Raw genomic sequence first — 25283 nt, 5'->3', positions numbered from 1 at the left:
CCTGCCACCTGCATATGTTCAAGCAGTACACTTTAGACCCAACCACTCACTGCGTAAGAAAAGATTTTTTTGATTTTGTCCTCAATTCTTTTGCCAGCCACCTTAAAATAGTTTTCATCACATTTCAAACCTTCAATCAAAGGGAAGGGTTCCTCTCTATCTAGACTCCTCATCATTTTGAGCATCTCTATCAAATCCTCATAACTGAAGTCTCTCATCCCTGGAACCAATATTCCTGTTTGTTTTCTCGGTCCAGGCTATTTCTTCACAAAATTCTAAGGTAATTAGTAAGGATGGAAAAATATTAAAGCTGTGGAAAAGATTCCCTGTAGAACAAACATGCTTGTTTTGGAAAAACAGGGTATCTTAGAAATGTGTCTATTTATACACAAACACAAGGAAGTTTATATGTTCTGAATTCACTTCTCCTAAATGTCTCCTACATCAGTATCATTGCTCAGATAGGCAACCAATTCCATTCTATCCCAAGTACGCCACTAGGTGGCATGGAAGGTCAGTCTGCATTTGCACTTCAGTTATTCCTCCCACTCACTGAAGCAATAACATGACCTTCACTTCATTTTCTTCCTAAAGGCACAGGATAGATTGTAAGGCTAACATGAATTAAAACTGTGAACATGCATCAGCTTCAAATTATCTAGTTTGTACTGCATTCAAACACCTATGCACATTGAAACTATTCTGGCCTAATCGCTCAAAGAAGAACAGAGTAGAAGTCTGATTTCTGGCATTCAACCAAAATGAACACAGCAATTGAATATGGATTTTCTGAACACTCCAGTGAAAATACTTTAACTTGCAGACTCAAAGTAAAACGGACCCTAAATTCTTTTCAAGTACCACTGTCAAATTTCCAATTAGAAAATTAAAAGCCATCTTGGAATAATATCGACAGTCATATGTTGTTCTATATGATTCATCTGATTCAAATAAGTATTTAGCAAAAATGCCCAACTTTTATTCATCATTTTTTGCCTTTCATTTCTCCAAGTATAATCATTTTGCCGAATAGGTCTTCTGGCTCCATGTTCAAAATGCTGCTCTCAGTTCTTGCCCTTATAAGCATCTAGTCTTCATCTTTTTTTAGTCCAGCTTAGTCAGGAGTGAAAAAAAAACTAGTAATCTTAGAGATCAGTGCCCACAAACCAGACTTGAGCTTTTTTTATTTATGGTAATTTGTCTGAGTCATGTACAAAGCGTAGCAATGGTTTCTATCTATATAACAAAGATCCTATGGTGAGATGAAGCACTGTAGAGAGAACTTTATTGTCAGCAATGCGGCTTAAAAGTAGTGTTTCAACCATCTTGCTGAATTTCCAGAGATCCCTGTGAAGCCAACTTCCCAATACACTCAGCAGCTTCCTCCTCAAAAAGAATGGCCAGCAACAGGATTTAACATTTAACTTGCGTAATGGATACACATGTAAATGAAGTTAAGTTGGGGGAGGGGAGTGTAATTATAGCCCTTATAGCTCATCAGGCTGCCAGTTCAAAAGAGGGTTGTTCAGTCTATACATTATTACCACTGCACTGAGAGAACCCAAACAAAAAAAGCACAAGTGAAAATCGCTAATGATACAGTTGACAGAATTTCTTGTCAGTATGATCCTCAGATCTTGATCATATTGTCCTACTTCATCCCTTTTCTTTTCTTCCCAGTTACACAGATCTACCATTATGCAATTTTATTGTCACATTTCTCAACAGACTTTACATCTCCAGCAATTATTTCAACATTCAAAGCAGCAAACAAGATATGCATGAATATAATTAAAGGGAAACTTAACTATGAGGCCCTATGGAAAAGATCTGTTATGTTGAGAATATGTTGTCAGACAAAGGGATGCTATAAGGAAATAATAGTCAAAGCTAAGCTTATAACAACAGGGAGATAAGGCAAACTTAGTATGAAAACATATTGTAAATGAATAGAGGAATGAAGGACCAGCTCAGGAGGGACAGAAATTGGATGAACTACAGTATAAGAGAAACAGCAATATACCAAGAACACGGATATGTCAAAGATCTACAAAGAAAGATCAGATGTATGTGGAAATCAGGAAATTGATGGGGACACAATTGTGGTTAATTCAGGAGGTGAGAAGGTGAGCTTGTCTTTGAAGCAGTTGGTTCAAGTTATGATTTTAATTTGGCTTTCTCCTTATTTCTTATTGCAATAATGTTTGATTTCACCTTTCTCAAATTCTCTAAAAACTTTTGCTATTGATTCCAGCAGGATTCTGAGTCTGCTGCTGCCGTCAGGTTTTTATTAAAAATCAAATTCTACACAAGGTGCAGTAGAATGAAGTCTCTTGAGTACATTTCAGGATGGAATTCAGTTTTGTATTTGTATTAGTATTGCCTTCCACCATCTGTTAAAAAATAACTAACAGCTTCTAGCAATTTGAACACCTGGATCTGTGCAACCATCATGTATGAAACCTATTCTGAAGGAGAGACATATTTGATTTTTTGCAACAGTTGCTCCCAGACCTATCGAGCATTATCTGTACTTTCAGCATTTGATTCAGGTTCCCAACATCCATGATATTGTGTTTATTTTTATCCAAATATCTATCAATTTGACATGAATACACTTTTTTCCAAAAATTGTTTGTTGATCAATCAACTTATGTCACCAGATGTGGATATTCCAGAAGTTTTACATTGGCAGTTATAGATCACAACCAGTAATACCAGAACAGTTTCAGAATCATAAAACTTAAAAGATCTTCAGTTGAGTTTTTTGAAGTAAAAAGAAAAAAAAACTGGAATCAATCTGCACAATAACTATTCAGAGAAACCTGTCCAAGAACAAAGAGAGAACAGCCCTTCGGCTGAGCCGATGCAAATCTACTGTCTAAACCTGTCACCCAATTCCTAATCATCTGTATCCCTCTGCTCTCTACCTACTCCTACATCTGTCCAGACATATCTTAAAAGAATCTACCATGCCTGCCTCTACTACCTCTGCTGGCAACGCGTTCCGAACACCCACCACCCTCTGTGTGAAGTACTTGCTGCATGTGTCCCCCTTAACCTTTTCATCTCTCACCTTGAAAGTGTGACCTCTTGTTATTGAATCCCTGACCCTGGGAAAAAGCTTTTCTCTATCCACCCTGTCTATACCCTTCATGGTTTTGTAAACCTCAATCAGGTCCCCCCTCAATCTTTTTTTCTAATGAAAACAAACCTGACTCAACCTCTCTTCATAGCTAGCACCTTCCATACCAGGCAACATCCTTGTAAACCTTCTCTGCACCCTCTCCAAAGCGTCCACATTCTTTTGGTAATGTGGCGACCAGAACTATACAGATATTCCAAATATGGCTGAACCAATGCCTTGTACAATTTTAACATGACTTGCCAGCTCTTATACTCAATACCCCGTCTATTGAAGGCAAGCATACCATATGCCTTCTTGACCACTCTATCCACCTAAGCAACAACCTTCAGGGTACAATGGACCTGCAGGTCTGGCCTAAGTCACAATGAAATAGCAAGTATCATCCAGCAATGATGACCATTTACTGATGGAGTAGATTAAATGATCAATGCTGAGCGGAAGAGGAGAGCTGACAATAATTTGGGCTGCCCTTAGTTTTCTTTTATGTGGCCAATTCAGATTGCCCAAACTATTGCTGGGCTCATACCTCAGTTCTTGAAATGTATGACCATATACTTTACATATACATATGCACACATGCACAATTACACACTATCCAAAACATTCCTCTCTCCTGCTCAGGAGTGAGTCAACACTTTTCAAAATATTATGTATTGATATAATGCCTATACAAGCTCAGGATATCCTAAAGAATACAAACACAAACTTATAAAGTGTTGTCACTGTTCTGTTCAGGAACTATTCTAACCAGTTTGTGCACAATAAATAAAATGGCCAGATGATCTGTTTTTGGTACAAAAGCAGAAAGTGCAGGAGCAACTCAGCTGACCTGGCAGCATCTGTCAATGGAATGACAGAGATAACATTTTGAGTAATGACCCTTTGTCAGAACTGAAATAGCTGGGAAAGGGTGGTAGTTATGCCTTTGATGGTGCGGAGGGGAGTGAATGGAGTGTATGGAGACAGTGCCCAGACTGAGAGAGAAAAAAAATGGGATAAGCAAAAAAACAGATTGCTGATGATAAGTGCAAGACTCGGTGTTGATTAAAAATGAGTTGATATATATCAGGAGAAAGGAAGAGATCACGCCACCTAATTGTTTGCAACCACTTGAAGGGACAGGCAGTGCATCGGTTTATTGGAAGATTGCATCGACCACAACGCAACACTTCCTTAGTGCTACACTAAAATATCATCTCGATTATCGTTTCTTGTCTCTGGTGTGAAGCTACAATTCACAGCCTCCTGTGACTCAAAAAATGGGTAATACAACCAGTCAAGACTGACACCTCATAAAAGAAAACACCAGATAGCTGATCTAAAGTGCAATATTTTGAGTAATTTTTAAAAAATTAAATTATTTTGATAATGTTGAAATATAACCTAACAGCACCTTTATCAGATGTTACCTGAAGTATGCAGCCCACATTGACACAACCAAGTTTTGTAAGTGTAGTAATTACCTGCACAGATTGCTGCTGGTAGTGAGCAACAGTACTATGTGATTCAAATTGTTTTTTCACACTTGATAGACCTCCAGGCAAGGCACGGGCTTCTTCTGCTGGATCCTGACAGAATGATGGGAAAGAAATATTATACTTTTGAAAATCCCTTTGGTAACAAATTTGCTTCTAAAGCCAGAGAATCTCAATATACTGTCATTGTGTGATTAGTTCATTTTACCAGTGGTCTTTATAAAATAATGTCAAGATATCAAATTTTTGCATAAGAAGTTATTTTAGTTCACCCAAACTGTAATTTTTCATTACAGATTCAAGAGAATTTCTGCAGAGGTCCTATTCTCTAACTGTAAGGGAAAGTGGAAGAAGAGAATGAAAGACTGATAAAGAAGAGAAATGTTAAAACATAAAAATACCAGGATTTGGTAATCTGTGCTAGATTAAATAGTTGGGCAATTTGCAAACATTCAGTTCACTTCAGCACTATTTATTTATTATCAAAAAGCATGCTGATTAAAACATTCATGTTTGATGACTTCAGATTTTGATCAGCACTTTTAATATTATCCATATTACTGCATCTTTGCTGGAATTATAAAACCTGCTGGAGAAAAGTGATTACAAGAAAATTGCCCCAAAAATCTAAATCTTCTAAAATTTGATTTTGCAATAAAACATTGAAACATTACTTTAAACAAACAACTGTCCCATCCCAGCACATCATAGTGTATGCAGAATATCAATGGCCTCCTGCTAAGCTCAGTAAATGCACCTTGTGCCAGTTAACTGTGGGTATCTTCTAAAGTTGGGTTTTTGAAGTAGAAGGGTGGGGAGGAGGAATGGGATTTGGGGGTGGGGGTAGAAGCAAAATTTGGAAGGAATGCGGCAAAATGTTTCGGGTGTGTTGAATTATCTTATCTTTTGATCTGAGAATACCTAGCACTGGCATACATTAAAAGAAATGCAGCAAAATATCTTAATCTTCTGCAGTTTCAAAACCCATCGTCTTACTATAGCAAATTTTCCATTCATAATGTCCTGTTGCAGTGCTGAATGTTCAGTCAGAACCAACAAGGTGAGGAACAGTATCTAATCTATGCCATCTTGACTGAAAGCAACAGAATTGACCTTTTCATCTTCACTGAGTAAAATTTAGACTTCTTGATGTTACCAGCCAATGTGATAGCCTGCTCCTGCTTCTGATTCTTGTTCTTAATGATTTAGAATCAACTCTTCCAGCACCACTGATCCAGAATCTAATCTATGCCATCTTGACTAAAAGCAACAGAATTGATCTTTTCATCTTCACTGAGTAAAATTTAGACTTCTTGATGTTACCAGCCAATGTGATAGCCTGCTCCTGCTTCTGATTCTTGTTCTTAATGATTTAGAATCAACAAACTCCATCAGTACATCAGTTGAAATTGTATAAAATAACTTTACTATTCCCCATGAATTTCTTATATTTTAGTGTTTATGAAGAATTGCCAAAATTGACATTGATATTTATATCAGCATGTACAAAATTGCAAGGAAACAGGTCATTTAAAATTGTGCATGTTCAGATGTCACCCTTTGCACAGATCTCTAGCAAGATCATCTAAACCTATGAAGTGAGATTGCAGGTACATAGATTTCAGGTGTTCTAATGGATATCAATGAATGACTCATGAATCACCACCAATTGTTATATAAACAAAAATTAGTTTCAAAATCTACCTTAATATTACAGAGATAGGAAAGGTTTTATTTACTTTTCTTATTTACCCTGTGCATTGCAGTCACCAGCTCCTTTGACATTTCCCAAGTTAATGAATAACAGCAAGCAGGTATTCAGATGCAATTATATGTTTCTTAATATGCCACATACTTTCTTGGCAATCAAACCATCAGACTATAAATATGATATCCTTCTATTGTGTTTTTGAATTAATACTGGAAAATCAACCAATAGCCATAGTCGCTGGTAACAAGACAAGCACTAATAAAAGAATGGAATCATTATTAGGATCAAATTCAGAATTTATTGGTCAATTACACATTGACCACACTTCAAAAGAAGTCAGCTAACGTAAGATTGGCACATCACGTAAAAGCTAACCATTTTCCACCATGCGGTTGTTTTGAAACATATCCATAACATTGATGTAAGTAAAAACAAGTGGAATAGGAGGAGAAGTAGGCCATGTTGTTTTTCAAGCCCATCCATCATTCAACAAGATCATGGCTGATGTATTTGTGTTCTGAGTTCTACATTCCACCTATCCCCGATAATCTTTGTTCCCCTTGCCTAACAAGAATTTAATACCTTTGCCTTAAAGACATTTGATGGCCCCACCTCCATAGCCTTCTGATACAGTGTTCAAAAGTCATATAACCTTCAGAGAAAAAAATAAATCATTTCATTTCTATTCTAAAAGAGTGACCCATAATTTTAAAACAATGTCCCTAATTCTGGGCTTAGCCACACGAGTAAACATCTTTTCCATGTCCACCTTTTCAAGGCCATTGTTCTATACTTCAATCAAATCACTCCTCACTTTTCTAAACTTCTGTGAAAACAAGTCCAGACAGTCCAATCTTTTCTCTTAAGATAATCCAATCATTCCACCTGCCAATCTGGTAAACCTCCTTTGCATAGCCTATAATGCATTTATGCTGTTCCTTAAACAAGGAGACCAAAACCTCACATTTTATATGAGATGTAGTCTCACCAATGCCCTTTACAAATGAAGGATAACATCTTATAATTCATAGAATTCATAGAATCCCTTGCTGCAAAGCTGGTCCTTTTTTCTAAAAGTTTTTTCTTTTCTCAAGGATACTGTGTCCCTGGTTTTTCTTAGAGGGGTCATAAACCACTCAAGCTCCAAATTGACTGGTTTTGTACAGAAATGAAAGGCCTTTTTGTTTATATGTAAACAGATGAGACTTCAGGCCAAAGCTTTTATGTTTTTAGAAGTAACTGGTCTAAGTCAAGGAGGCATGGCCAGCTCTCTAGCTGAGCAGTTTAGTTCAGAACTTTAGTTGGGAGTTCGGCAGTGGAGCTGTGTGGAAACAAGCTGCTAGACTCTCTCTCCTTCTGCCCTTCTAGCTTCGACCTGTAAGCTTTTGTTTCATTTTTTTACACTGCGTTTAAGGGGTTTGTTCACTGTGACTGTTGTATATATTAAGAACAGCATTATTAAGTCTAGTTTGGGATAGTCTGAATTATGTGAGTGTTCTATATTCTGTTCTTTGTGTTTCATTGTGTAAGTTTATGAATAACTTTTTGTCTGTTTTAAAACCTGGTAGTCAACCTAGCTAACTTACTCCAGGTAATTTTCACTGTATACTTACCGAAACAAATAGCAAAACTATGGTCTGGGCTGCCTGCTTAAGAATGTTTTGATGGTCTGAATTAGTCCATAACACCTTACAGTGTGAAAACAGGCCCTTCGGCCCAATAAGTCCACACTGACCCTCCAAAGAGTAACTGACTCAGACCCCTTCCCCTACCCTATATTTACCCCTGACTAATGCAGCTAACCTACACATCCCTGAACACTATGGGCAGGTTAGCATGGCCAATTCATCTAACCTGCACATCATTGGAATATGGAAGGAAAGCGGAGCACCCGGAGGAAACCCACGCAATTACATTAAATTCCTCTGACATTTCATTAGACTTGTTAATCACTTGCTGTATCCTGAATGCTAACATTTTTGTGACTCATGCACTAATACCTTTAAATTCCCACTGCACCTTAATTTCTGAGATCATTCACTATCTAAGTAATACTCTGTTTTTCACATTTTTCCTCACAAAACATGTATACACACTCTGTTTTCAGCCAGCCAATCTCTATCTATGCTAGTTTGTTATCCCTATTCCACAAGGTCCTACACCATGCAATAATGTTATATGTGGAATCTTGTCAAATGTCTCCTGGAAATCCAAATACAGTGCATCAACAGCTCCCTTTAATCCACAGTGCATGTTACTTCTTCAATAAATTGGTTAAACATGATTATTCTTTCATAAAATCACACTGACACTTCTGATTACCATGAGTTTTTCCAATTGCCCAGTCATAACTTTCTTAATGAGTAATTGTAACACCATCCTATTACAGACTGACCCATCGGTCAGATTTTCCCAGTCTCCAAACAACTTGGATGTTGATGAAACTGTTAGGAAAATAATGTGAGATTGGCAGTGACAAGCTTCCTGCCAACAACAAAAATCCCATTTCTCAACCAATCATTAATGACAGTCTCAGCTTACCATTCAGTTAGCAGTGAAAGACCTATGTGCATGAATTAGGCATATTAACATTTTCATCATTATGTCATCTTGCCTCATTCATATGCAGTTTCCAATCCCCCACCTGCCACAGAAATGAAATGGTGAAATTTCCCAGCCTGAACACTAGAGGGGTAATCTGGCCATTCCAACTCACTGTTTGCTATTCCAGATCTTCACCAGTTGCCCACATCTCAGCACACAGTCCATAGGCAGTGACCATAAGCAGATCCCCTCCAGCAGAGCCTCCAGGTTCCCATCGGTAAAAAGAGGAGTCAATTACCCTTGGTCCAACATGTCCGGGGAAATAAAATGCATCATTCAGCCAACTTGACTGGGCGTATAGTTGGCCTTCAAAGATGGTACTAGCTCAAGCAATCCCAGAAGGGTCTGCAAATAGCCAATACTTACACCTGTGATGAGTGGGAGAACACAACAAGTAGGCTTCTCCAGTGGGGTGGTGGAGGAATGGAGCATAAATAATGAGGCAAGTTCAGGAAAACAGACTGAGAAAACTTGCCAGGATTCACAGAAAGTAAAGATAAAGATCAAAATTAAACTTGATAGATTTTTGTAAGTGTCACCTCACAGTTTCCTGTTTTATGCCTCCATTCCTTCTTGAAGAGACAGGCTATATTTTATCCTTTCCATTTAAGTGGAACCTTTCCAGAATCTAACGAATGGTGGAAAATTAAGACCGATACATGTGCCACCTCATCAGCCACCTCTTTTCAGGCCCTGGGATGGATTCATCAGGACCCAGAATCCCATCAACATACAACTCCATCAGTTTGCTCAGTAGTCCCTTAGTCATTATAATTTCATCAAGTTCCTTTCTTCCATCAACTTTCTGATTTACAGGAACGTGATGGTTATTGAATGTTCTACAATGAATACAGAAGTAAAACATATGTTTGTTACATCTGCCGTTTTATTATTAGCTGCAAATAACTCCCCAGTCTCACCCTCGAGAGGACCAATACTCAAGTTACTTACTCTTTTTCTTTTTAGATATCTATGGATCTTGCTAGCTGTTTTCACATTTCTAGTTAGCTTCCTCTCATGCTTCAACTTATTTGCCCTGATTAACCATTTAGACATTGCCTGCTGTTGTTTATACTCTAACCAATCATCAAACCTGCCTCTCAACTTTGTGCTATTGTATAAATTTTTCTTAATTTTGATGCTTCCTTTAACTTCATTAGTAAACCATGGACAATGGGTCTTTTGCTTGGATTATTATTTATAGCAGGAATATACTTTTTCTGAGTATTCTGAAATATCTCTCTAATTATCTGCTACTGCTTTTCTCCTGAACTATTTCCTAGTTTAATATCCCACTTCAGTTCAGCCTGCTCAGCTTTCCTACTCATATTGTCAATTTTTTAAAGTTTAAAATTGCTTGTCCTAGGCCTGTTCTTCTCCCTTTTCAAACTGAATATAAAATTTGATCATTTTATGATCACTGCTACCATAGGAGCCTTTACTCGGAGGTCATTAAACAATGCTGTCACATTACACAACATTGAGTCTAGCATACACTTCTCTCTAGTTTGTTCCAGAATATGCTAATCTAAGAAACAATGTTAAAGCATTCTATTGTGAACTCCTCCTGCTAATTTTAGGCTGTTTCGTGGCCCTAAATTGGCTTCTGGGCAGGGCACCCTTTCCATCCTAGATTTAATCAACAGAAATCAGGAAAGTGACCACATCTCCACTCCTTAATTTTCTACCTGTTATATCAGACCTTCCACTGCCACTCCCAATCCAGGAGGTTTCAGTAAATTATATCTGTTGTCTTTGTGTCCAATTACAGGGAGTCCCAATTCACATGGTTTGGATAAAGACACTTACACTGCAGCTTTAATATCACTGTGGCATAAGAGCTTTCAATTAAATTTATCCCTAACTCACTTCACTGAGACGCCTTACAATGAATGAATGGCCTTCTGAAATTTCTAATTTCGATTTAAAGATTAGATTCCCTACAGTATGGAAACAGGCTATTTGGCCCAACAAGTTCACACCAACCCTCCAAAGAGTTACCCACTCAGACCCATTTCCCTCTAACTAATACACCTAACACAATGGGCAATTTTAACATGGTAAATTTACCTAGCCTACACATCTTTGGATTGGGAGGAAACCCACGCAGACACAGGGAGAATGAGCAAACTCCAATCACCCGAGGCTGGAATTGAACCTGTGTCCCTGGTGCTGTGAGGCAGCAGTACTAATCACTGAGCCACCATGCCACCTTTGGTTTTAAATGAGGACAAAATTATCTCAGAAGAAAGAGACCAATGTTCTAACTCACTATAACAAATAATAACCCGGATTTGATCAGAAAACCTTTAAGAATTGAGCAGTAAGCCTTTGTAATGTATTGGGATTCTAAATCTTTATGAATTACATTAAGACATTCAGATTGTGAATACTAGTCAGATTAATACTTAAGCATGTTTAATATAAAAAAAGAAATTGCTATCAGGATAGCCTTATGTCTTGATAGTGCAACCACCACTTTATTCAGGATCAGCATAGCCAAGTGTATATTTGCCTCAGCTCCTTTGGTCAGATTATCTGCTGAAAGCAGAACTTCAATTAACTCAACATAATTTCAGCAAAAGGTTGTAAAGATAATGAGAAGCTTGAAGATCTAGTATAAAAAACATACAGTTGAGAGTCAACTGTCAACATGATGGGATTGAAATTCACTCTGGAGAATCTATAAATTGGCCAATAGTGAATCGCTATCTGCTTTATACTCTGCATAATTTTCATTTCTTTTGAAGTAGATTATCTTGCATTCATCCATGTTGAATTCCTTCTACCTTAGTTTTGTCTCCTCATTTAATGGGTCTATTTCCCTTTGTGACTTCCTACCTACTTGCTTCTGTACAACTTAGTGTGGTTTTCAACTTTGCTTCATTTACAAAATGGACATGCTATTACTTATACTATCACTCTATTTCTTAATTCAGGTCAAAATGTATGACGAAAGCTTTGCCCCTGTGCAGATTCCAGGAAAACATTTCACATTTCACCAATCAGAATTTTTTTTTTTGTTCTTTATTGTCTGGCTCCTTTCTTCCAGCCAGTCACTCAGAGTGTAAACCAGGGCTGTTAATTCACTACTATCTATTTTTCATTAATGCCTACAACTGGTTTAACCTCAATAATTTGTTTATGTAAAACATAAGTGTCACAATATTATGTGTAGCAGTGTATTGTCAAATATGTAATCTACTAGAAATAATCAGTTATAAGTATCTGCAGAAAACAGCCACTACAGGTATTCAAACTCCTCAAATATACCAAATGGTATCACCTTAAATTTTTCTACTTTTGAGTCATATTACACAACAGTATTTACAGAACTTCATTACAAGTTAAAACTCTTAGTAGAGGTTACAATGCAAACAACCCCTTTCACATAAACAATAAATAATCACCCTATATCATCAGTGAAATTCCCATAGAGGATTATGTAGAATTTAGAGTGGGTTCTATGATCATGTCCAACACACAAGGAAAGCACAAAAAGTTAGATTGTGGTATAAAAACAAGAAATGTTGAAAATACTCAGCAGGTTCAATAGCATCTGCGAGGAGCACAAAAATAGAATGGTCATTGATTTGAAACATTAACTCTGTTTCTGTCTCCACAGTTGCTGGAGGACCTCCTGAGCTCTTCCAACACATTCGGTTTTCATGTTACACTTACAACATGTACAATATCTTGCTGTTTGAGTGTGGTATACTTTTATCTTTCAGAAACTTCTGTGAAGACAATGAAAAACATATGTATTTACATGTAAAATCTGGATAGTATTTGTAAAATTGGTAAATGAAGTCTTTGATTCTATTACTTGCCCACAAATCCAAGAGGCAAAGCCAATGGAGATGCAAAAGAATTTCCATTAGTAAAGGTGTTCAAAACAACAACGCATTGCAAAATGTCTCAGTTCTAAGCCCCAAGCAAGCAAACAATGCATCTCTTCTATGCTCTTATACAGGTCCTTCCATCACCCAGCATTTGTTCCATTTACGGTTTCTGGAATTCAAGCTGGCGATGCTTTTGCTCAAAATTATCTACTGATTGAAGAGTAAATATATCAGTCTTTGGACAATACAAGTTAAAAGTGGACATGGATATTGGCACTTACCACAGCTGATGCCCTGTTGCTTGTCTTCTTAGAAACAGCTGCTTGGTACATGGCCAATCTGTCCTTAAGTGAGACAGTCTCCTCGAAATCAAGAGGCACAATGTCAGCCTGGCTAGGCTCATCAGATGTCAAAGCAGCTGGAAATGAGAACACAACTGAATTTTAGGGCATCATATTAAAAGCTCATTAAAGGTGTTGAGCAAGGTCTATAATATGAATTATGAATTATAAAGTCATAAAGTTGTACAGCACAGAAACAGACCCTGCTGTCGAACTCATCCACATGAATTATTTTCATGACTTCACTACTTATTTCCCCAAGCTCCCTTACTTCCATGTCCTTCTCCACAGTAAATACTGATGCAAAATATTCATTTAGTACCTCACCCATCTCCTGTGGTTCCACATATAGATGCTCACAATGATTGTTAAGGGCCCCTACTCTCTGCCTAGTTACTCTTTTGCCCTTAATATACATGGAAAATCTCTTTGGATTCTCTTCAATTCTATTTGCCAAAGTTTCTCATGTTCCCTTTTTTGCCCTCCTGATTTCCTCTTAGGTACACACTAACTGCTCTTATAGTCCTCTAGCGATTCACTCAATCCCAACAGTCTATATCTGATATATGCCTCCTCCTTTTTCTTGACCAGAGCCTCAACTTTTCAAGTAATCCAGCATTTCCTACACCTACTAGCCTTGTCCTTCAGACTGTCTCTGAACATGAACATACTGTCTTTGAACTTTTGGTATCTCATCTTTAAAGGCATCCCACTTCCCAACTGTCCCGTTATCTGCAAATAGCCTCCCCCATCCATCTTTTGTAAGTTCCTGTCTAATACCATCAAAATTGGCCTTATTCCAATTTATAACTTGAACTTTTTGATCAGTTCTATCCATATCAGAATAGTAATCCTCACTTCCCCGCACTGCTCAGTTGGGGACAGAATAGAATGAGTTAAGAGAAATAAAGAGGTAAGTGACTCATTTTCATGACACAAGTTGCTTGATGATGGCCAAGTTATCCTAATGATTAACTTTCTAACTTAGCATTCTTTACACAGAGTATTATTTTGCAAGACACAATAAAAGTTCTCAAAACATAAAAGATTATGCTCTCAAAAAAGAAGGGGTTTCAGGCCTTCAATTAGAATTAGAAAATGGCTTGCAATTATTGAAATTCACTGGGAGTACGGCAACTTTAAACAGGAAAAAAAGCAGCTCAAAATTAGTTTTTTTAAAATCCATTCATGGGAGGTGAGCTTTTGTTGTCCATCTAGAGACCCTCAAGAAGTTGGTGACTGGCTACTTTCTTGAATGCAATCTTGTAACTTAACTGTGGCAATGAAATTGTTTGTTATATTCCCAAATAATTTTGTACCTGCTGCTGGTTTTAAAGCTTCTGTGCAAAGTAAATGTTCAAAACAATTTTTAAAAAATAATTTTAGCACACAAGAGCTGACCAAACTTTGTCACTCTAAATAGAGATAGTGTAAGTAGTTTTGTACCTTGTTTACCATGATAGTACCCAGATGTTTCCTTATATTCGCCAAGTAAAGTTGTTACTTCACAACAAATGCTATTTCAGTGTTAGAATTTGTCCTTTGCTACGGAATAAAATGGAAGTGATTTTCCTCTAGCAAGTTATTTGATACAAGACATGTTGCTAATCACAATATTCTATAGTGCAATTGAGGCCAGCAAGGCAGAATACTGGTGTGAAACACTTTTAAAGTATGTCCTTCGGGCTTATCTATTTGTAAAGATACATAGTTGAAACTTTCTGCCTGACAATGCCTTGACAAATCCTAACTGACTGACCAATCAACCAAACATGTGGTATAAATTGTTGCTTTCTTTGAGTTTGGTATCTTTGTCTACCCTGTTGAGTGCAAAACAAAAAAATCTTCAACAACATGTCTCTGTCATCAGCCATACTCAAAATCTGTACTACAAAGCAACTATTAATAATTAAATATAGGTGCATCTGCATAGGTGAGGAGGAGAAATCTTAGTGTGGCATTTCAGAGCACTCTCCAAAAAGGGCACTCAGATTCAGCACTTCACACGAACTTACAGGGCTTTACGACCAGATAGGTAAGAAGATATGAGAAGGAATTTTGTAATGATACAGTACCTATCTGTACCAAATGTTCTGTGGGTGGCTTATTGCAAAGTGATGCCATTTCACATCAAGTCTTCTCCTATGATCTTAGGCTTGTTCTTCAAATATTGAACATAGGAATGGCACACTATTGCGCCCCATCCATAAACACAGAATTGGAAACTTCAAGTCATTTTTGATGCCTTATACAAAATGTTGTGTGCAATAGTCTTGTATTTAAATACATGCGTATGAATGAATTAAAGAAGAAATATATTACAGATGGCACTTCCAGGAGGAGATTATCCTTAAGTAGCAAACATAGCTAGCCATACGAATCACTCACTACATTATTTCAAGGACAACATCCATTAATCATTTAATGGAATCCACTGCAACCAATCATTCACCTTCAATCCCCTTGGCCTGCAGGTCAATGGAAAATGCAACCCTTTAAATAGCAGTAGGAATATTTGTAAACTTCTGAAGATGTGCAAATGCTACCACAGGCAGCCAACTGTGCTTATTGGATGTTACCATGAATAGAGGGGAAAAATGTAATTGTTGAATTCCAAGCAGAACAGTTGTTCCACAAAAGCCATGGGAACATCTTCCATCTGTACCACAGTGCCCTGGCAGGTCTTTGATCCTCAAAACGGCAAACATTATTTTCATCATTGTGAGAAAGAGAGATCAGTCCACTGATAGACAAGACAAAATGGTCATGTGTCTATTACTCTGTTCCTAAATCAAGCTAACTAATATACATTTTTAATATTGGTTCTGATTCAAATGCTATATGTCAAAACAATGTTAAAATAGAACTGATCTGAAAAATGGAAATCCCATGTGCTTATTTGTTTAACAATTTCTTGTCTGATTCAAGTTAAGTTTGCTTTTGAGTATTGTGAATAAAGCACTATAGACTTATGTTTTCATCTTGGTGAAGGTGCAACTCCGGCTCAATACATGAGAGATTTTATTAACTTCAATAGCTTGAAAACAAGTGGCCTGATTGACAGAACATAGATCTAAATTAGCCACAAGAATGCACGCTATTGGATTTCTAATACATCACAGGGTTGACAGACAAGAAACCTATCTAGCAACCTCATTTTCAATCACAATTGCTACATGGTTCAAATCTTATATAAAGTAGGAAGCTGGTGTATAATTCATAAGAAGAAATAGGTATAGCCTCACATATTTTTCTATTTTCTCAGCAGTAGACGTAGACCTTGTAAAGTAGTTCCATCTTTAACTGATATCAGTTTATACAGTTATGTTGCAGTTTTTCTTTAATTGAAGAAACCGGAGTACCACTAACACGGCTTTTATTTTATTTCAACCGATCTGACTACATTAAATCAAAACAATTTTAACCCCAAAAGTGGAAATCTTAAGCACAAGTATTATGAAATATATAACTCTTAAATTATGTCTGTGAAGACTTAAGAAGAGACCATTAACAAACTGTCCGGACCAAGAAACATTTAGTAGAGGTAATTTTATGTTTCTGTAGAATACGATCTGAAAACAGAGGAATTTCTTGACTAATCCTCTGCCATGCTAGTTAGAGCAATTCCCAAATTATAGGTATTCCAAATATATACTGGAGGCTTGCAAGTTGACAAAGACTGCCATCAGATCACAGTATGCTCCATTTTAGAATTGTTGACCATCTTGTGTGTTACTATGAGTTATAACTAGCAAGCAATTACCAGCCTATCAGGTTAATGCTATTAGATCTGATACTTACACAGCAATCTCTTAAAATAAATTGTGTCATTTTTGTCACTGTTTAAAACATGGAGGTCACATATGCAAGCTATTAGTCAGACAAGTTAAAAAAGCATTAGCAAAAATACTCAATGAATTTTGAACTGATTGAGACAGTTATGGTTCTACAATAAACACATTTTATTATCAAGAATGCACATTTGTCATTATATATTAACTAAATAACTGTTATGTGGTAGACTTAATAATATTTCCTAACATGTTAGGAATGGAGCCAAGGATTCGTTTCACACGTGAAGATGGTTATAGGCCCAGAATGGCCAGAATCTTTCAGCCCATTGTATCACATGATAAACTGACTCTATGAAATTAAAGTTTAGAAAAGTGAGACTTGCCATTCTTTTCACATTAATCGTCAGCTTTCCAATTATTCACTCATTGAAAGATCTGGATAATTCATGCTTAGCAGCAACTTTACTTCATGACAGATCTTTCAATGGATAATTAATGACTGTTCCATTTAAGAAAGCAAGAATCAATCAAATCAATGTTCACTGATCACACCACTGTTATACTCAATATTTCAACAAAGAATATTTTTAAAAATATAAACTCCACTCAAAGTAAATGCACACCAAATAGTAATTAAACTCCGTATTGTCATTTTCTTAAAAGGTTGTCATTTATTTAGTAGGTGAAGAAGATTGATGTGTACTGTTTTTACTATTTTGCTGTCAGAAATGTTCGATAATAGGCATATACTAAATACTATGATACATTGTTTGATTTGAGCATTTCACAGGAGCTGAGTATTCATTAACCTTTTTATGTGAATGCAAAAATGATGAGAGCTAAAAATTATGGCATGCATAATTCGGAAGAAAACAATTTGTATACAGTTCCTCTTGGGATTTGATGTTATTTACAGCATTAAATTTCCATTAAAGGCCATGCTGACATTTGAGTTCCAAACTTGTAATTATTTCAACTGTTGTCTTTGTTAATATTTTTGCAGGAATGTTTCATGTAGCACATGAGCAAACACATTATGTAGAAACACAGAATGTTAGAAATCTGTAGCACAGATGGAGACCATTCAATCCATTGTGTTCAAACCAGCTGACAAGAAATCAGCTAAGCTAATCTCATTTTTCAAATCAGCTCACTCTTGTACGTATGGTAACTGATGTGTACATTTAATGAAAATGTTCCTCCGGTTGTGTTTCATCTGAATAAGGAATTAATGAGAAAGGAAAGTGAGGCCACCCAGGAGTGTGAGAAGTGTGTTGAGTTCATTAACTTACAAACTGCAGAGCAGCAAGATGCTGATTTGAGACATTGTCAGATATTCAACAGGCTGTCTAATAAAGCAACAATTTTTGTCTGATTACACATCTGAGAAGTAGTTTGTAGCATATTACACTGTTTAAAGATGTGATATAGATGGTTTCTTGCTGGGTTTGTCCTGAGGGATAGAAAAAATACACAACTGTATTGTTATGGTTCTGCTGGTTGAATGTAACTCATTCTCTATTTGTTATGTTGTGTAGGAGGAAGCAGATTCTCAAATGTTTGTAAGTCAGGAATTGCATCTCTGTTTATGTATAAACTATATCAAATCAAGCAAATAATTAAAAATTTCAAGAATTAGCTGAAAATTTGTTAATTTATTTATTCAGAATTTGCTTGCCTATTGGAAACATCTTGAATTAAAAGTCAAAAAAGTTGCCCTCTCCACACAATGCTCACACGAAAGAAATTATGTTACAAATGCACTCGAATGACTGACATTCTATTAAAGTTAGCAATTTGATCAAGGACTTCACTGCATTTCAAGAGCTACTAAAATGCAATTTAGAGAAAGAAAATATTTTTAAAGCAAATGTATAGAATTAGCTTGGTATTACTGTTGTAAACTCTATGCATATTACATATTTAAACAGAGAAAGAAAAGCTGGCAAAACTAATGAAAATCAATGTACTAAATATGAGATATTCTGTTTTAGTAGAAATCAGGATGTTTTGTACTTACCTTCCTAATTTGACGAATGTTCAGTTGGTATGATTTTGTAGGTCAACAAATTATGTGGACAAAAAGTATTTTAATCCTGTACCAGCAGTATTTCTGTTTTCTGTCCAGTAAAAGTGAAAATCCCTCTTATTGCAGCCTTCCTGGAGACCAGCTCCAGTCAAATCTGCCTCTACCTCCTCTCAGACTTGATGGTGACAGCTGATTTTATTTTAGCCACTTGTGAGGATAAATCCAGTTATTTTTAGGGGTTGAGGCCAATAGATGCTACATCTAGTCAATTGCCTGTGCTAAAATTCTATTTTGCAAGACAGACAGACTCACGCTGCCCTCTAAATGCCTTCAACACCTGTTACACCAATCAAATTGACTAGGACATAAAATAAGTTGAAGCCAATAGGTTAAGCACCTGCTATAATTATCAATACATCTTATTGCAGGAAAATGAGCATGCTGTATAATTCTATAATGCAGAGACTGAATGTTCCAGAGGACAATTTTTATTAAATCATTTAGGAATGCCAACACTATTTCATGTTGTAATTTAGATCTACTTTCCATTCAACTGAGCCAATAATTGTTTTAAATAAATGAAAATACACTTTAAAAAATGGCTTAGAAATTTGAAGATACAAAACTGGTGCCTAGGCACTTGTTTTGTTGGGTGGGAAGCATTTATTCATTCTGAGCCAGAAGTGTACTACCAGTAATGTTGGTTTGAGCAGCTCTGAGCCAGAAGTGTACTACCAGAAATGTTGGTTTCGGCAGCTCCATAGGCATCCAGGGAACTGTGCAGAATTATGAAATGAATAAAATTTCAGACACTCCGTCGCTGTACAATCATTTGCCCTGGTTCCAGTCATACCATGATCAATTTAATCAGCAGCTTGTGGAAGTACAGGCAAGAAGAAGCTTTCAAGAATGATCATTGTTATTTGCTAGTTTGTCTTCTGAGGCTACTGGTCAGTTTCTGGGCGTTTTGTGGGTTGTTGCCTTCATTTGGAAACTTAATTTTGGTTGCTGATTTTTACACTGTTTCTAGTAGCCTGCTAAATAGCTTACTGCACTTATCAGTAGTTTGGTAGAGAAGTCTTTTGGGCTGACAGGGGGAGGGAGTAGCAAGGAAGACAGGAGACAGCGAGAGCACTTTCTAAATGACAGCCGAGCGGAGTCCATATTCAAATTGTACCTCAAACAGACTCGATATGATAGCACTCAGAGAGAAACTCAAGCAGGATATAGTGTGCAGGCAGGCTCAGTCTCCTGCAGCAACAATCTCATGTCAAGAATTATACATGACTTCCCCTGTGAGAAGGAGAATGTACTATGAAAGTCATGTGGTGCTTGAAGAATATGCCTGACATGATAGCATAGGTCTATGCAGAACATAAAATATGAAGTAGGGAGAACTGAGAGATGCGATATTAGTGAAAGTTGGACATATAAGTACAATGAATTACAATTTGACTGTAGGAATCTGAAGAGAAACAGGGGGAAGAAATCATTGCAGGAAGTTAGGGTGGAGCTCAAAGAGGTATGAGCAGAAAGTAAACATTATACCTTTATGGATCTGTGATTTGGAGATGCTGGTGTTGGACTGGGATGGACAAAGTTAAAAAATCACACAACACCAGGTAATAGTCCAACAGGTTTATTTGGAAGCACTAGCTTTCGGAACGCCGCTCCTTCATCAGGTGGTTGTGGAGGTTAAGATCATGCTCACAGAATTTATAGCCAAAAGAGTCCAGTGTCATGGAGATGTGATACAGTAAGCAATCTTAGATTTAAACTTTCACCTTTTATAATGGGATATGCTGGTTTCTGTCCTTTGATATGCAAATCCCAGAATTTCTTTTAAATTACATTCTCAAGATAGCTCAGCTTTTTAAACAATAGATGTGAAGTCTATCTGTGTCCCAATGCTATGTTAGACTGGCAGACCCTCTGTATAGCTTTACAGAGTTTTACATAGATTCATGCAGTTTTTGAGCAAAATAAAATGTAATTCTGCGAAAACAAATTCAACCCATAAGTTTATATGTGCGCGCATGTAGGAGCGACAGATTGAGTGTGCATGTCAGTGTGTGTATAGGTGTGAGTGCTCGTGATAGAGTGTGTGTGTGTGTGTGTGTGTGTGTGTGTGTGTGTGTGTGTGAGAGTGAGTGAAGGAGTTTGTGTGTGTGCTTATAGGAGAAAGGTTGTGTGTGACGGAGGCTCTGTGTGTGTGTGTATATATTTGAGAGAGACAGAGAGACTGTGTATCATGCAGTGGAGTCACCTGTAGTGTGACATGAACCCAAAATCCCAGTTGAGGCCATTCCCATGGGTTGTTTACTGTATCACATCCCCATGAATTAGACTCCTTTGGCTATAATTTCTGTGAGCATGATCTTGACCTCCACAACCACCTGATGATGGACCAGTGCTCCTAAAGCTAGTGCTTCCAAATAAACCTGTTGGACTACAACCTGGCGTTGTGTGATTTTTAACTTTTTGGATCGGAGACACTTGAATGTATATTCAGTACTGCAGCAATTTTCTAGCACTGAGCACCTTCAGGTCTTGTTCCTAAAGGTGGCAATGTTGCTGCCTGGATGTCGTTTTGTCCCTTCCTGACCAGGATGACTGGCATCACAACCCTTCAGCCATAATCCAACCCCCGGCTCCCCCTCCACTCTCCCTGTCCATTTCCTCCAGGGCTTTCAATATGGCATCAGAGAACCTAGGTGTCAGATCTGGGCTTGTTGCAAAGATTTTCTCTCTCTTTCTCCCTACCAAAAAGTACACTTTCTCAAACAAAACAGAAATTACTGGAGAAACTCAGCAACTGGCAGCAACTGTGGGAAGAAAGCAGAGTTAACACTTCGAGTCTGGTGACTCTTCAGCATTCTATACTCTGCAAACATTTATTTCATCATATCGGGCATATTCTTAAGATGAAGAATCTCTGAACTCAAAACATTAACTCTGCTTTCTGCCCACTTTGCTGCGAGCCCAGCTGAGTTTCTCCAGCAATTTCTGTTTTTGTTTCAGAGCTCCAGCATCCACCATTATTTGTTTTATATTACTACATTTTCTCTCTAAGAGACACTGGTTACCTTTAAGTGACATCTGAGGTACCTGATTTCTGACTGCCCATAACCAGATCTGCACACAAAACCTAAATCTATTATGCTTGTATAACATATACAATATATTATCTGAACATTATCTCTGTTTCCCCAAGTTTGCTGGGCACATCTATGGGGAGTGTTTCCAGCACATTTTGTTTCTGATTTTCAGGCTGCACAATAGATTGCTTTTGTTGTCACTGTAATGACTATGCCTTCTAGTTTTGGACTCCCCTACCCCAGGGAAAATACCTTGTCTATTCAACCCATCCATACTCCTCATGATTTTATAACTCTCTATAAGGTCACCCCTCAGCCTCCGATGCTCCAGGGAATATAGCTCAAAATCTATTCAACCTCTCCCTATAGCTCAAACCCTCCAACTCTGGCAACATTCTTCTGAATCTTTTCTGAGCCCTTTCAAGTTTCACATATTTTTCCTATAGCAGTGAGACCAGAATTGCATGCAGTATTCCAATAGTGACCTCAGCAATGTCCTGTTCAGCCACAACATGACCTCCCGACTCCAATACTCAATGAACTGACCAATAAAGGAAAGCATACCAAAAGCCTTCTTCACTATCCTATCTACCTGCGACTCTACTTTCAAGGAACTGTGAACCTCCACTCCAAGGTCTCTTTGTTCAGCAACACTTTCCAGGACCTTGCCATTAAGTGTATAAGTCCTGCCATGATTTGCCTTTCCAAAATGCAGCACCTCACATTTATCTAAATGAAACTCCACCTGCTACTCCTCAGCCCTTTGGCCCATCTGGTCAAGATCCCTTTGCACTGTGAGGTAACCTTCTTCACTGACCCCTACACTTCCAATATTGGTGTCATCTGCAAACTTACTAACCATACCTCCTATGTTCACATCCAAATTATTTATATAAAAGACAAAAAGCAGTTGAAAAGCTTTATAAATTTTAATGCGTGCCTGGGACCACATGAACTGGCATGTGCAGCATTCCATGTTCAAATATCTAGACAATGTATTTTCTTTTCATTTATTCCCAAATTACAACTGTTAATCTAAATACTCAAACTCAAGTAGGCCATTTCAAACAAGTTATATCTGTTTTTCGTGTTACATTAGTTCAGAATCCTGGAAATTTGCCAATTTCAGAGAAGTTTTGTAATTATTTTGTGTAGCTGATTTAAAACCCTTTCCAGTATGAGTAAGGGCAACATATTGGTGTGAAACACTTTGCTACATGTTTATTCCTGTCTCTCATTACTCTGGACTCCATTTGACTGAAATAGCTAAAATTATATGCATCAAGTGACTGGTCTTACAAGCAACGGCGACCCTGAAATGGATGACATAATATCCCAGTTAGTAATGTATCCCATTACAGATTGTGCAATGACCGTAAATCCTATCACTGTGACTATCTTTTTGCAGCATCCAAAAACAATATATAAAAGACACAAGAACTCTAAGGTCTGATTCTTACCTGGTTTTGTATTACTATCCGTGTAGTTTATAATCCCCATCTAGGAGAAATCAACAATGTTTTCACAATGGTTCATATTTGATTAGCTACTCTGGCTCATCACATTATTGAAATTCTCCCAAGATATCTTACTTTGCATTTGAGTTAGTAGACAACTGCACAGTTACTCCGAATTTAAAACAACTAGAAGTGGAAAGAAAATAAGTCCTCAGTACAAAAGGCCGGATCTGGGAGGCCACTGTTCCTCCAATTCCCTTCCTGCACACATTGCCAGCATATACATTACATGGAAATTGCCTTTAGGATAATGGAACTTATGTTTTAGTTTCAAACATAGTGCAAGAATAAGCATAGACGGATCATATAGCAAAATCTACTATATCAAAAGAAGCCTTACCAACGAGAGAAAGAGAACTTGAGCAGAATAAACAGCAAGGAATGCATTCTGTTCTGTAGTTTCCTCAAAGAGATTTGAACTGTACAAACCTTTTAAAGAAGTTCTGCTATTACCTCAAAACAGAGCAGAAACCAAACAGCTGTGAATTACAAAATGAACTGAATATAATGCGAGTTGTTAAAGGTACTAATCTGGACAAATAGTGCAGTAGGAGGCTAAAGTTCATACTTATTTACAAGTCATCTGAATTTTAAGATTAAATTACAGTCTTAAAGTCATTTTTTCTGGCATTTGTTTAAAATATGTAGATTTTCAATTTCGTGTAGTGGTTTAATAGATTTTAATCAACAGCAGCTACTAGGAAAAGCAACAAGAATTCTCTGACTCTCATACATTAGCTACAGCTTCATACAGAAGACATTTACGTTACATTATTGAGATATATTATATGCAATACATGAAACCACAGTATGCAAGAACTTGCATACATTTGAGATAGTAAAATCTAACTTTACTGGCAGAGCCAGAATATGAGCCAATGGTTTTCAAGTGAGGATATCTCGAAATATTGGCCCTCAAGGAAACCCCTTAACTGAATCTCCAAAGAATAGTATCAGCTGTGAAAAACAAAAAAATATGAAAAGCATTTTGCTTGAATTACATAATAGACCAGGCCCCACTGGGTCTGAAAGCTATGGATTTCATAGATTACTTTAAAGAAGAGTTTGCAAATGTATGAATAGGATGTGTGCTGATCACAAAAAAAAATCTCTTAGAATTAAAGTATTTCTCCAAGTTCAAGGCACTAGTACAGTTAATTAATACAAGACTAGTGGCTTGCAATCAACAAGTATTAATTAGAGTGAGACAGGAAGTGAAACAATCCAAAATAAATCATCAGAGCTAAGGCTTTCTTGGAACGGTAGAATTACGAGGTTGACTTGAAGTCTTGAAGAAAAGGAAATAAAGGGCTTAGTTAGAAAAATGACAGTATTTAATTTTATTTTATTGTTAATTAGTTAACTTAAGAACATCACTGAGAAAATTCTAGCCAGTTACACTGCTAATTGCCTGGACTGAAAGTAGAAATGTGTCTGCCTGTATTAATAGTGTGACCCACAAGTATTTTACAAATGGAGGCAGTAAACAGGTCAACTGTTCTGTTGAGGTTAGTGCCTGCTCAGCAGCTTTCCTCGTGTTACTAATAGTCAATGAATGACAAGACACTAGGAGGCTTAGAAGAGCAGATTGATCTTGGAGAGCTTGTCCACAGATGCTTGAATGTCAGAAGACAGGCTAATAAGGTTGTTAAGAAGGAGCATGGGATGCTTGCCTTTAACAGTCATGGCATTGATTATAAGAACAGGGCAGTCATGTTGGACCT

At 37.2% G+C, this 25283-nt stretch overlaps 1 protein-coding gene across 1 annotated transcript in view; it reads right to left on the bottom strand.

Moving 5' to 3' along the window:
- The window catches only part of xirp2b (xin actin binding repeat containing 2b), a 105623-nt gene that overhangs the window by 27800 nt on the left and 52540 nt on the right, over positions 1 to 25283 (bottom strand). Inside the window, exons 3-4 of the mRNA XM_043694502.1 lie at positions 13062 to 13198; positions 4612 to 4716 (exon numbers count right to left, since the gene is read on the bottom strand). Of these exons, the coding sequence (XP_043550437.1) occupies positions 4612 to 4716; positions 13062 to 13198 (242 nt within the window). The remainder of the gene's footprint in view (positions 1 to 4611; positions 4717 to 13061; positions 13199 to 25283) is intronic.

Source organism: Chiloscyllium plagiosum, chromosome 7 (genome assembly GCF_004010195.1).
Source record: "Chiloscyllium plagiosum isolate BGI_BamShark_2017 chromosome 7, ASM401019v2, whole genome shotgun sequence".
In the NCBI taxonomy this organism is placed as follows: Eukaryota; Metazoa; Chordata; class Chondrichthyes; order Orectolobiformes; family Hemiscylliidae; genus Chiloscyllium; species Chiloscyllium plagiosum.
Note: the sequence above shows the minus strand (reverse complement) of the source record. Positions and strands in the feature narration are given on the sequence as shown.